Here is a 14,962-nt window from a genome sequence, read left to right on the forward strand (position 1 = left end):
TGATTATACAACGTACAAGATAACAACCCATTAAATGTAAATGTGTTTATATTCATAATCCAGAGCACCCAAAGGAAACTATATAGGTGCAACAGGTTGATATGCCTTCTAAAAGCCACAGGTCAACGGTGGCTCGTCATTGAGCTCCAGTGAACACAGTTTTTGCAGTATCTCCTCCATCCTTTAGAGACACAGTTGGCTGAGCTAAGCGAGGTTTGTTTTGTGGCATGCTGTGACATAATGCAGCCGTCATCTGTCATCTGACATGAAATGAGCAGCAACCAACTTCGTACAATCGCTCGCCTCGGCTGGAGAGTCTTGCTGTAGGATGTTTTCTTCTCTCACTATTCTCTCCACAGCATCATGTTTGAGTCTAAATGAGACTGACAGTAAATTAATATACACACAAATACACACACAGGACAATTAAATATAGTTTATGAAATTTGGATACCCTAATTTGGTGGATGCATGAAACCATTGCCTGTAGTAAAATGGTTTTGTCTTGTTTTTTCGGTGACCCAAAATTATTTGTTATCATTATTCATATTCTCTTTAAATTAAAGTCAGAAATGTCAACACTCAAGGAGTATTTATATACAGTATATTACTGTATCTGTATCCGTAATGGGCGCCCAATATGGGCGAAAATACGGTACTGAACAACAATCTTCACACCAATTTTTTGTATTTGCAGAAGTAAATATCTTATATTATATATCATTCATTCATTCATTCATTCATTCATTCATTTTCTACCGCTTTTTCCTCACGAGGGTCGCGGGGGTGCTGGAGCCTATCCCAGCTGTCTTTGGGCGAGAGGCAGGGTACACCCTGGACTGGTCGCCAGCCAATCACAGGGCACATATAGACAAACAACCATTCACACTCACATTCATTTTATTTTATTTTATTTTATTTTATTTTATTTTATTTTATTTTATTTTATTTTATTTTATTTTATTTTATTTTATTTTATTTTATTTTATTTTATTTTATTTTATTTATAGAAAATATTAATTCATTCATTCATTTTCTACCGCTTATCCTCACGAGGGTCGCGGGGGTGCTGGAGCCTATCCCAGCTGTCTTCGGGTACACCCTGGACTGGTGGCCAGCCAATCACAGGGCACATATAGACAAACAACCATTCACACTCACATTCATACCTATGGACAATTTGGAGTCGCCAATTAACCTAGCATGTTTTTGGAATGTGGGAGGAAACCGGAGTACCCGGAGAAAACCCACGCATGCACGGGGAGAACATGCAAACTCCACACAGAGATGGCCGAGGGTGGAATTGAACCCTGGTCTCCTACCCAACCACTCGACCACCGTGCCGCCCATTATATATCATATAATATGAAAATAATAAAAATGTTAAGCGTGTTCTGTATGTATTTATATTCATCACACTGATAATGATACTCCCATTTGTTCAAGTTGGGTTTCTGTTTTAGGAAGATGGTGCCATGAAGAACTAATGCATGTGAACACATCACACCAGGACAAAAGCATCAATATTGTTCAATTAACGTTTATTCTTAAAGTCTAACAGTTGGGCTCACTTTTAATTAAGCAGGAAAGCCAATCTCAGCTTGTGTGCATAATGACAAAGCCAATAGAAGAAGCCTCTGAGCCATGACCAAACTACATTCTCTTTATTGCTCTGACTGGCTTATATTGCTACCGGACTTGCCTGCAGTAAAAGACCCCTAATTTACTTCACACAAACTCTTAAGTACATGCACACTGAGATAGACTGTGTGACTTCTGTTGACACTTTTTATTAGAAGTACAGATGGGGAAAAGTCATTGAGAGGAGAGAGAACCGTGGTTCCATTATGTTCTTCATGAGCCCCGAGACACTTTGCTTCTATTAGCTACCAAGACAAAACTTGTATCAACAAACTTTTCAGAATTGTGACTATATACAAAATATTCAATAAATACACGTGTTTATCCTCGCAAGGGTCACGGAGCATTCATATTATATTAATATTTGTCATTGACAAACAGTCGAAGACATCATCTGCAGTCTGAGTCCATTATTGTGCTGCCTGCTAGATTTCTAAAGTCTGTGCTGGTTAGTTTGCAACCACAAGTCACTCATCTAGTTAACATCTCCAGACTGGATCATTTCATTATTATTTAATAATGGAGCATTATTTAAAAAAAAACAAAAAAAAAACCTTACACTGTATTATGGAAAGCAGGAAGTGAACAAATGTAACAGTTACTGATTGTAAAAGTACAAGATGGAGGGGTAGGATTTAATAAGCTTTGCTTCTTCCTACTCCTTTTGGACATGTGGAACTGACTATTTTTATTTTTATTTTTATTTTTATTTTTATTTTTATTTTTATTTTTATTTTTATTTTTATTTTTATTTTTATTTTTATTTTTATTTTTATTTTTATTTTTATTTTTATATATGTTTTTAGTTTTTATGAAATGGTTTGTGGAAATTTGTGATTTTTAGAATGATTCTATGTTTTCATAGAAGTGCTTTTTACCCTTCTTTTCTGTAAAGCACAATAAATTGCCTTGCGTATGAATGGTGCTCTATTAACAAACTTGCCTTGCCTTGAAATTGCTAGTATGAAGACAAGTGCTCTTATAGTGCTCAGTAACAGTAACATTCCTGTCCCTTTAAAATTCAGATTTTCTATGAACTTGTAGATTTTTTGTCCAATTAGAGCTCAGGTTCTTATAGTCATAATCTGCCAAATCAGTAATGTCGACCCATGTCACTCAAACTAGATTAGTAATGTTGCTGTTTGTCTAACTCAGATTTCAGATTTGCCTCAACAAATGATCCAAAATAACATGGTGCCAATCTCTGACTTACTTTATTAATGATGGTATTCATCCCCAATGCCAAAATGCATCTCTCTTTATCATTGTTGTTATACTATGTTTTTTATTTTATTGATGGTTTGATTGTGGATTAAGATAGAGGTGTATTAAGTAGATTAAATCCAATGTAGATTAAGGTTTATGTGGCACTAAGGAGACTTAATTATGGTGGTTTTGTCTGCATCTAATTCACTCCTTTCTCGCTGAGCGATAGAACGGCTCAACAAAGAGGCTCCTAAAAGACTCCAAATTTTAATTACTGCGATTAGACTGTTCTCTCTTTGAATTCATGAAGTAGTTTCTATTTTAAATGCTTGCTTATACTACAACAGGCGCTGCAGGGGTTAGAGGCAGCTACTTCAGGGGGGAACTGCCGAGATACAGGTACACCTGATTGTCACACGGCTTAATTAGCAGAAAGATGAACCCTGTCAGACCTGCTGCTTGTTTTCTTAGCAGGAAAACTTCAAATACAAAACTTATATTCATGCATTCATTGAATATATTTAATTGAATTCAAAAAAAAATTTGAATTGAATGGAATTGAATGGAATTTAATTTAATTTAATTTAATTTAATTTAATTTAATTTAATTTAATTTAATTTAATTTAATTTAATTTAATTTAATTTAATTTATAAAATATTAATTCATTCATTTTCTACCGCTTATCCTCACGAGGCTTGCAGCGGTGCTGGAGCCTATCCCAGCTGTCTTCAGGTACACCCTGGACTGGTCGCCAGCCAATCACAGGGCACATAGAGACAAACAACCATTCACACTCACATTCATACCTATGGATAATTTGGAGTCGCCAATTAACCTAGCATGTTTTTGGAATGTGGGAGGAAACCGGAGTACATGCAAAGTAAACATAGAGATAGCTGAGGCTGGAATCGAACTTGGGAAATATGTGTTAATGTTTCACATAACAATTGTGACAGATGGGCAAAAAAGTGCAGTTACCTTTTAATAAAAAAAAAATGTACATGCTGGTTCATCTGGTTACATTAAATAGTAGTTGCTGTGATTGTTTATTGCATTGAAATGTGCCTGACACTCTCAAAAACCTGAGGTTTTGGTGACATGTGTGCACTGCATGCTTGTCAGCCATTGCGCCGGGTACGAATAGAGAGAATAGATCAGGTCGGATCTGGCAAGCTTTCAGCGCACCTTTGGCGCACTGTTTTGTCACGTAATTTTCACCGCAACAAGCTGAAAATACGAGCACCACGCCCATCTCGGTGCAGCCCAGTCTACCAGATTACCAAATTGACTACGCACTGTGGTGCACTGGATAAAAGTACCATTAAAGCACGGGGTGCGCCACGCTCCACCACGCTTTCGCCATGAAAATCCATCCCAAATATGTGACATTCATTATCATCTAATGTGTCAGATTAAAAGGTATGAAATGTATTCTTGTTAATATAGCCTTATCTCATTGAAAAATTGAAATGCAAGCACAGTGGCTGAACACCAGAGATAAAACACACAGGCAATGAGAGTGGGTCCAGGAGGAATATTATTCATAAAGAAGATGAAGTGATAATACCAGCAAGCATTCTGTTAGTGGCTACACTTCTGCTCAGTGGCAGAAAATCTCCAATGTTCACCACCATTACAATAAGCTGCCTCCACTCTACAGGAGCACTGAGTTTGAAGAGATAAACAAATGCGTGATGTAAATACTCTCAACAGTGAAGATGCTCCTCTTCTCTTTTCTCTTTGTGATTAGCATTTCAAACAGTGCTTGTTTTGCATGGGGGTGCAGGATTGTCTGCATGCTTGTCTGGTGGCCTGTCCAATCCATGGAGTTGAAAAGTGTGTGTGTTTGAGTACTAGTCCAAAGGGAACTGACCTCTTTATAGAAATTAAAGTGAGTCTTAAGTATTATAAGTATGTTGTTCTACACAATAATACATTTTCCGGTATTTATGCTTGACAAAATCGACAAATTCTGCTTTCTAGCGCACGACTCCGAACCTAGCCAATATATGAATAATGTTCTCAGTTCATCCACTTTGTCAAATAAACTCTCACAGGAACTGACTGTTTGGATTGGAACAAGGCGCCGCTTCATTTTATCTTTGCTAATAAATTGTTCACTCCGTGGGATTAACCCAGACCAAATTTGTGTTCAAGACAAAGGATATTTAAATAATGAGTTCCTGCGGTTTAATGTGAAGCAGGAAATATCTAATTAAATATATATTATTTTAAGCTCTAACAGTCCTCAGGGTCCAGAGTTACTTTAGATGACTGCTCCAAGCAGGGGCTGTGCTCTGATTGGTTGGACCGAGCTGATGACTTCCTACCGTGACACCTAAAAAAAAACAAAACAAAAGAGCTATAATTAGTTTTATGATGAACATATGCGTGCCCTGTGATTGAACGGTGCAGTCCAGGATGTACCCCAACTCTTGCTTATACGTCAGCTGGAATTTTGAGATATAGAAGTGTTATTTTTTTCTGCAACTTCAAATATTTTTGTGGACTTAAGGGATATTTTTGATTTTTTTTTTACATGAAATTGTATGACATCCCCAGCTATAGTCTGAGAACAATCGTCATTTGAAACCACCTAAGAGCCAAACCATTTCTCTCTGAACATGCCCCCTCCCTTAGAGGATAAATACAGGTAGATTGGATTTTGCACCAAGTTCTTAGACTCGACTGATGAGCATAAAAAAAAAAAATTAAAAAAAAACCCTAAACTGTATTATGGAAAGCAGGAAGTGAACAAATGTAACAGTTGCTGATTGTAAAAGTACCAGATGGAGGGGTAGGATTTAATAAGCTTTGCTTCTTCCTACTCCTTTTGGACATGTGGAACTGTGAACTGATTATGTGATGCATTCAATTGCAATCTAATGCATGTTCAAATTAAATAAAACCATTACCATTACCATTACCATTACCATTACCATTACCATTACCATTACCATAAAGCAATGAAGCCTGTTCAGATGAGGGTGGAAACGTCTCAATTGCACCCTGAACAGTCCAGTTGCGATTGATTCCATACAATGACCCAGATCAGCGGTCACTAAACTACAGCCCGCATGCAACATTATGTCCGCCCCCCCGTGAACAATACCAGAGACACTGTTTTTTTTTTCTTTTCCAAAAGCCTGTTTAATGCTTGCCATATTCGTGAGTTCCGCGTATATAAAGGCCATTTCTACGTTCCACGCAGCTCTGTTGGACAAGTATCCCTGAGTATCCCTTTATACTCGCCGCATGGTCCGCCAGGCTCTGATACTCTCTGCACGGATGAAAGAGGCTTAATACAGCCTTAATACTCGCATGGAACGTGACATTCTATTCCATCCTTCTGCAGTATCTTTTTTTTCCTGTGAAGATCCCGGGAGGGGTTATTAACATTTGTGATATGTGGCTTTCTTAAACAAAACAATAAATGTTTTCAAAGAAAGGAAAAGTTATGTGGCCTTTACAGGAAAAAGTTTGGGGACCCCTGACCTGGATGAATGAGAATATTCACAGGCTTACAAATGACTAGAAATGACTACACTTCACAACTGGCTGGTAAGTCTGAAAGCAAAATCTTTCTGTTATCCCAAAATGGCAAACTGCTCATAACACTTTGCACTTAAACATAATTTATTGTGTTATGTGCATTCATTTAAAGGGATGCTTTCTTATGCTTTTTCCACTTTTCTGACCTATAAATGTACAGTAAAGTCTTGTTATATCGATATCGGTTATAACAAAGTACTGCTTATTACGATACTATTTTCATTTCCCGGCAAATTTCTAGTCTTTTATGATATAATTAGTTCCGTTAGTACGATACCCGGTTATTATGATAATCCGGTTACTAGGATGCCCTTTTCATCTCCCGCCAGCCAATTTGGTCTGCTTATATCGATACAAAAGCAGCTTAAATCAATCTTTGCTTAAGGATTTCAATACCAAAAAAGAACACGGCGAACGGCTGCTTCCAGTCAACTTTATTTTTCACACTTCCACCACCAGAGCGCAGCACACACACCGATTCCCGCACTTCCTGGTTCACAGGTCATGCTCAACCCGCCCCACATAGCTGGCCAAACACATGCCTGCAACAGAAGAACCAACTGACATAGCATACACACCTATTCCAACGAAGACACAAGCGTACAAATACATGTATTTAATTGTGTTGTATTCAGATATCTTTTTATGGCTTGCAATAATCACTGTTTTTCATATGTACATGTTGGCGTTCGTGTTCTTTTTTGGTATTGAAATCCTTAAGCAAAGATTGATTTAAGCTGCTCGACATTGTTCTATACTATAGAACAATGTCGAGTGCATTATTGCCCACTTTTAATGCAGTTCGGCGCAGGATCGGATATATCGACAGTCCGGTTATATCGATATTTTTTCCGACTCCCGACAATATCGATATAACGAGACTTTACTGTACTTCAAATGTTGTGTTTCCCACTGTCTCGCAAAAAATGACCACATTTCCTCTATCGATGTTGTGCCAAGGTTGTCTGCAGTTACTAAACGCTTAGCTTCTGAGCTCCACCGATGCCCTCTGACAAAGTGTGTCCGACAATGAGTGCTCCTCTTTTGGGCAGGTGAGGTTGCAGGCAGCGCCCAGATTATCTGGCTTCTCTTGAGCTCCACTGCACCAACGGTGTCTACGTTACCACTCCGGGTCTCCAACCAGTTGCTCATGAGCTGCCAGTAGCTCCGAAACACTTTCCAATTAAGACTTTATTCATTTAGTATCAACTCATATACCCACGAAATTAGACACAGTAGTCAGGAAGTACTTTGGTAGCACTTGGGAGTGTGACCAATCACAGCAGAGTGGGCGTGCCCGGAGACAGACACTGAGGGGATTCAATTAAAACTGACCGTTTTGGCAGGAAGCACAAATACAAGGAAACACACCCTAGAATAGGTGCAGATTCTAGAAGATCTAGAACGTTTTCTGTGTGGGTTATTGTGTGTAGCTGCTTTATAGTAGTCCTCGGCTCAATACAAAGGGTTGGAACATTTGCATAATAGGTCCTTTCAACATTTTTTGTAGCAAACCTGCTGCGGAATCAGTTAGCAAAAGCCCTAAAAGAGGGAAATCAGGAAAAGGAGCGCGGGGCGGATTTAGCCAATGGTTAGCATAAATTACATTTGCGTTTTTTTCATTCTGTGGTTGGATGGTATATAGTGGAACTTGGCAGGACGAGTGGGTTTCTTTCGATCAAGATGTTCACGCTGCATGTGCTTGCCTGCCACTGCGTCACAAAGGATCCATAACAAGCCAACAAAGGGGTCATTTTTGAGAAAGCATGTTTCTAAATGTGGTGCCGCTTCCATTGGCCGTCAGATTTAATTACACGGGTTTTAGTGCACAGTATTAGTTTACAGCTTTTTCTCGTGTTTGTCCTCTTGGCCCCATCATTCAGCAGATTATAGAATTAGGTTTTGTGAGCCCACTGTGTCTGCTGGAGAGCAGAGACGGCCGCTGGGAGCAGTGATCACTGTGATTCGTCTTCGCTTTCAAATGGAGAGCTTATGGTGTAATAAGCACTGCGGATGATTTTTTTTTTTTTTTTTTTTGCATTGAAGTAATGCAAAAAGGTGTGGGGGATTTTTCCAATGCACTGTGCTCAAGCATGTCGTAAACAAATAGATTTGGTGTTGTCTGACATGGAGAAGAACAACTTTCCCTCACCTTGGTGGTCTTGACTTTGTTCCCAGAGATGCACGACCAGCCAGTCAGATCGGGAAGAACACGACATTCCTCCCCTTCCACGCATGGCTTCATTTTACACCACCACTTCTGATGCACGATTGAAGCTGCAGGAAGATGTGATAATAACATATTAACACTGTTGAAATTGAAGTCATTCAATTTGATGTTAAATTTGCATTATGGGTAAACTGATAATAAAAAAAAAATACAATACGTCCCAGTTAGCGTGTTTTTTAATCATTCATTCGTTTTCTACCGCTGTGCTGGAGCCTATCCCAGCTGTCTTGTGGGCGAGAGGCGGGGTATACCCTGAACTGGTCGCCAGCCAATCACAGGGCACATATAGACAAACAACCATTCACACTCACATTCATTCCTATGGACAATTTGGAGTCGCCAGAGGAGATGGCCGAGGGTGGAATCGAACCCTGGTCCTCCTAGCTGTGAGGTCTGCCTGCGCGCTAAAACACTCGACCGCCATGCCGCTGTGTTTTTTAATCATTCATTCATTCATTTTCTACCGCTTTTCCTCACGAGGGTCGCAGGGGGTGCTGGAGCCTATCCCAGCTGTCTTTTGGGCGAGAGGCGGGGTACACCCTGGACTGGTGGCCAGCCAATCACAGGGCACATATAGACAAACAACCATTCACACTCACATTCATACCTATGGACAATTTGGAGTCGCTAATTAACCTAGCATGTTTTTGGAATGTGGGAGGAAACCGGAGTACCCGGAGAAAACCCAAGCATGCACGGGGAGAACATGCAAACTCCACACAGAGATGGCCGAGGGTGGAATCGAACCCTGGTCCTCCTAGCTGTGAGGTCTGCCTGCGCGCTTTTTAAATCAATATTGGAAAAATACAAACTTTTGCCTAAGCTGGCATACATTTTCCAAGTAGCGTACATTATGGCACATATTTAGTTGTGTTATTGATACACTGCGTGACTGCAAATTTATTATTTATCACCAACCATACTTGTTAGCAGACTATTAGCTTGCTAACACATGGAAACAGGAACCGAAAATCAGGTCCTTTGCCTGTCGATGATGTCAAAGCAGTGTTGCAATAATAGTTTTACCTGTATGAAATAACTGTAAATGCATATAAGTGAATAAATGAATGGATCAATGCTGGCACTCGTAGCTTTATTTGGCTACATTTTAGGTTAATGAGACGAGATCCATGTTTATCTCACTGTCACATTGTGTCTTTGGCAACGATATTATGCAACATTACATTAAGAACACAGTTGGACTCAATGGAGTGAATAACACAACAAGAGTTTGCTGACGGTGGTCGAGTGGTTAGCGCGCCGACCTCACAGCTAGGAGACCAGGGTTTAATTCCACCCTCGGCCATCTCTGTGTGGAGTTTGCCTGTTTTCTCCGGGTATTCCGGTTTCCTCCCACATTCCAAAAACATGCTAGGTTAATTAGCGACTCCAAATTGTCCATAGGTATGAATGTGAGTGTGAATGGTTGTTTGTCTATATGTGCCCTGTGATTGGCTGGCGACCAGTCCAGGATGTACCCCGCCTCTCGCCTGAAGACAGCTGGGATAGGCTCCAGCACCCCCGCGACCCTCGTGAGGAAAAGCCATAGAAAATGAACGATGAATGAGCCCTGTGATTGGCTGGCGACCAGTCCAGGAAGTACCCCACCTCTCGCCTGAAGACAGCTGGGATAGGCTCCAGCACCCCCGCGACCCTCGTGAGGAAAAGCCATAGAAAATGAACGATGAATGAGCCCTGTGATTGGCTGGCGACCAGTCCAGGAAGTACCCCACCTCTCGCCTGAAAACAGCTGGGATAGGCTCCAGCACCCCCGCGACCCTCGTGAGGAAAAGCCATAGAAAATGAACGATGAATGAGCCCTGTGATTGGCTGGCGACCAGTCCAGGAAGTACCCCACCTTTCGCCTGAAAACAGCTGGGATAGGCTCCAGCACCCCCGTGACCCTCGTGAGGAAAAGCCATAGAAAATGAACGATGAATGAGCCCTGTGATTGGCTGGCGACCAGTCCAGGAAGTACCCCACCTTCTCGCCTGAAAACAGCTGGGATAGGCTCCAGCACCCCCGCGACCCTCGTGAGGAAAAGCCATAGAAAATGAACGATGAATGAGCCCTGTGATTGGCTGGCGACCAGTCCAGGAAGTACCCCACCTTTCGCCTGAAAACAGCTGGGATAGGCTCCAGCACCCCCGCGACAATCGTGAGGAAAAGCCATAGAAAATGAACGATGAATGAGCCCTGTGATTGGCTGGCGACCAGTCCAGGATTTACCCCGCTTCTTGCCTGAAGACAGCTGGGATAGGCTCCAGCAGGCCCGCCATCCTTGTGAGATTAAGCGGTAGAAAATGAATGAACGAATGAGTTTGCTGGCTATACAATGGACGCCAACTGAGACAAAGACAAACACACTAACTGGGACGTACGCTAACTGAGGTTCCACTGAATAAAACTAGCAAATAACACTACAGTATTTTTTTGTTGGTTAGTGTACAACAGTCCAGACGGAAACAGTAGCCCCATGTTTAAGGTAGCGACTTAAACTGTGCGGGTTTTGCTTTTAGAAGACCATTTAGAAGATAAAATAACCTTCAACACAAGAGGGCAGTGCCCTTGTTGTCCCGGCTACATGTCCTGGGAAACAAGAACACTTGACTGTCTGAGAGCGCTCTTCAATCTTGTTCTTGTTGCAGCATCGATGAGCCGCAACCACTTCACAAGTCCCCGTCCTCTCCCTCGATGACCCTTTAAGAGGACAATATGGAAAGAAAGGAGGTCATTAGTCATACAGTTTAAGCATTATGGTTTGTAACTAGAAAAAGATGTGTGTCTTATCTAGAAAAAATGTGGTTATTTATGGTCCAAATGATTTAAAAAAAAAATAAATTGTGCCAGATTTTTTTTTTGTCAAAGCTACAGCACCATCAAGTGGATGAAGACCATCAGCACTCATTGACTGGAGACAACTACAATGTGCATATTCATGGTGGTGCATTCAATCCAGCTGGAATAAAGTAGGCTCAAGCATACCCACAACCCACAAGTGAGTACATGCATTTCAAGTGCATCAACTGGATGTTGTTGTTGATTATGACTCCGCATGTGATTCATATGGATGCACGCTGAATTGACTTTAAATTGGGGTTCAGCCAAGCAGAGAGATAAAGAGAGAGAAACCTTTGGAGTCTGGCTGGTGCCTGCATGGCTGGCAACACTCACAGGGACCCAAGATTAAATTCTAATTGCATTGAAAAAAATAAACGATAGCAACGATAGAGGAAAAATATGTGGTACTTTTGTCACGGAGTTTGCTGAAGCATCGTGCATTTTGACAAAGTGGTGGTTACGCAAAGGGAATTGGACTCTCAAACTGAATCAGGAACTTAAGCAGGTGACCAGCTACCTTAATGAGTCCCCCTGGGTTGTTCATTGGTCTGGTTGGAGACAGGGACGCATACCTGTCAGTTCCTTGGAGCTTTGGTTGCCAGTGGACTCTTGTTGGCTGCACAAGCTCACAAAGCATAGAAGAAGGAGACCCCAGTGGAGTGCTCTCATCAAAACAATAGCCAGGGTCATCTTACCTGCACATACACACACAAAAAGAGTACATTTTAACCATATTAAATAATGTAATCACTGGTGCTCCTGCATGTCTCCCAATGTGCTCATGGATGAGTGTCCCATCAAGGCCAAATCACGAAAATGCCAACGAAAGCCTGACGGAAGAGACTCCTTGCTCTCGTTTCTGAGTCACAATACTGCTTCAGGCTGGAAGCAAGTGTGTGCTCTACAGGATCGACTCTGTAAACAAGTCCGACTCCACGAATCATGCGTGAACAGGAATGCCAAAATGCCACATTACAGCATAAAAAGCATAAACACTTCCTTATTCTAAGTTTCTTTAAAGTCTTGCAACCACACATTACTCATAAAATCAGGAATAAATCATGAATTAAATGTATATGCAATCCAAATTACAACAAAACTATCTTATATATAATAGTAAAGTCAGCAATAAACAAGTCACCGGAATGATAACAGCCAAATTATGACCATTATTACCATTTGAGTAAATATATACTTACTTCTGCCACTGCTCTTTAGTGACAACACAAATGACTTTTCAAGCTTCCATTTGTGTCCTTCAGAATTAACATCATGGAAAACTTAGTTTCAGCAAAACTTTGTAGCAGGTGTTGCTCCACTTTCACAAAGAAAAAAAGAGAAAAAAGTCCTAAAAAAAAAAAAAAAGGCAAAGAAGAAGAAAGACCGCAAAGAAGCGTGTGCTGCACTTTCACACATGAGCTCCTCTCCTCTGGGATGACGCCGGCCCAACAAAGCCTGCCAGCTTCCCCCAGGCGGGAGAATGAGAACTTAATCAAGACAGGGGCCATCTGTCTCCTACACAATGTGCGCCCACTTTCATTAGCGCCTAAGAAGCTTAAAGTGCATCATAGTGTTGACATCGTGTCAACAGTGTGGTCGCCGAGCATGGGAGAAGGGTGAGGAGGTCTGAAATACTGGAACAGGACCAAATCCTTAATAGACATGCAAATACTGTCCAGTTCCATTAACCACAATAAAACTTTGGCTGGAACACAAATATTGTTGTTTGGGTTTTTCTAAATTAATGGATGCTTTTTACTTACGTGTATTTGGATTTGACTTATTATGGTGTGGTTAAGTTTATTTACATTAATCTACCAAATGAAAAATTAGTGAAAGTATTAGTGAACTTCTAGGTTATCAACAAGGTGACCATATTTTGATGACTAAAAACCAAGACACCGCAAATTGAGATACTCAAGGTTCACTCAAAGATGCCTTACAATTAAATACATTTAAATGGGATCTATTTTTTTCCATTTTTCTAATCGATAAATGTTTTTAAAATGTTGTATTCCAGTGTTAAACTATGCCAAAGTTTCAGATAATGAGGTTTGTGTATTTGGAAGTGAGCCCAGAACAACTCCTATACTATAAAAGCAATCTTCACTCGCTAAATGTACTGCAAAAAAGGCCAGTAAGGATAATTCATAATGCCGCCTACAGAGAACATACTAACTCCTTATTTCTAAAATCACAAATACTTCAACTTGCTGATATAGTTCATCTTCAAACAGCTAAAATAATGCATAAGGCTAAAAATAACCAATTACCTAAAAATGTCATCCAATACTTCTCTACAAGAGAGGAGAAATATGATCTCAGGGAAGAACTACATTTGAAACACTTCTATGCTAGGACTACGATAAAAAGCCATAGTATTTCAGTATGTGGAATCAAACTATGGAATGGATTGAGTAAGGACCTCAAACAATGCACAACGATGAGCCAATTCAAGAAACAATACAAGCAGTTGATGTTTGCTAAATACAAGAATGAAGAGTCTTGAACCAGTCATGATGCGCTATATATATCACTATATTGACAGTTACTATGGTAACCATTATGTCATTGGATGGTCATATCACCTTGTGCGTCGGTACGAGGTGAATTATTAAAAAAAAAACAAAAAAAAAACCTTAAACTATTATGGAAAGCAGGAAGTGAACAAATGTAACAGTTACTTTTGGACATGTGGAACTGTGAACTGATTATGTGATGCACTCAATTGTAATCTGATGCATGTTCAAATGAAATTAAACTATTACCATATACTGACAAAAATAGAAAGTGAGGTTGCTAATAGTCTGGAAGTCCTCAGGAGTGGGACCAATCACAGCAAAGTAAGCATGACTGGAGGCGAGCCGTGGGTGAAATAAATTAAAACATTTTGGAAAGCCAAGGAAATACAGCTGGAATAGGTGCAGATTCTGGAAGATCTGGAAAGCTTTCTGTGCGGGTTATCCTATGTAGCTGCTATATAGGAGTCCACAACTCAATACAAAGACCCGAAAAAATGATCATAATCCCCTTGGTTAGGATTCTTAGCTATAGACGAATATTGTGCCTTTAAAACTAAGAGCAAATCAGCACATTTCAAAATTTTCTGCATGGTTTCCTTTAATTTAAGCAGATATTTCTGACAATACAGTAGTGTATTATGAGTATTTTCAAGGTTACCATGGAACTTCTAAGAATCTCAATACTCTTCAGGGAAGCATGCTTCTTAAGTAACAAAAATATCTTTAAAAAAAAGAAATCATACATGATGGCCAATGTCAGCATATGTACTCCGAATATAGGAAAAGCCTTACTAGTATTCTACCTCAATTCTTGTATTGGAACATATTCTAGACCTGTTCAACCTATTGAGTTTTGGCTGTAAGCACATTCATTTAGTAACTAAGAATTCAGCGACTTGAGTTACTCGAAGTTCAAGTGAATAAAATGTTTACCCATTGAACTTCTTCCGGGGTACGCAATCAAAAAT

At 40.2% G+C, this 14,962-nt stretch overlaps 1 protein-coding gene across 1 annotated transcript; it reads right to left on the minus strand.

The window, feature by feature from the left end:
* Positions 1–1,342: 1,342 nt before the first annotated feature.
* On the minus strand, positions 1,343–12,961 carry LOC131104214 (chemokine-like protein TAFA-4). Its single transcript, XM_058051170.2, has 5 exons — positions 12,672–12,961; positions 12,045–12,167; positions 11,176–11,331; positions 8,554–8,678; positions 1,343–5,187 (listed from the first exon to the last, which is right to left on the minus strand). The coding sequence occupies exons 2-5, from the start codon at positions 12,160–12,162 to the stop codon at positions 5,176–5,178; spliced, it is 411 nt and encodes a 136-aa protein (XP_057907153.1). The 5' UTR covers positions 12,163–12,167; positions 12,672–12,961; the 3' UTR covers positions 1,343–5,175.
* Between the last annotated feature and the right edge of the window lie 2,001 nt (positions 12,962–14,962).

Source organism: Doryrhamphus excisus, linkage group LG15 (genome assembly GCF_037039965.1).
Source record: "Doryrhamphus excisus strain RoL-2023G ecotype Guam linkage group LG15, RoL_Dexc_Guam_v1.1, whole genome shotgun sequence".
NCBI lineage: Eukaryota > Metazoa > Chordata > Actinopteri > Syngnathiformes > Syngnathidae > Doryrhamphus > Doryrhamphus excisus.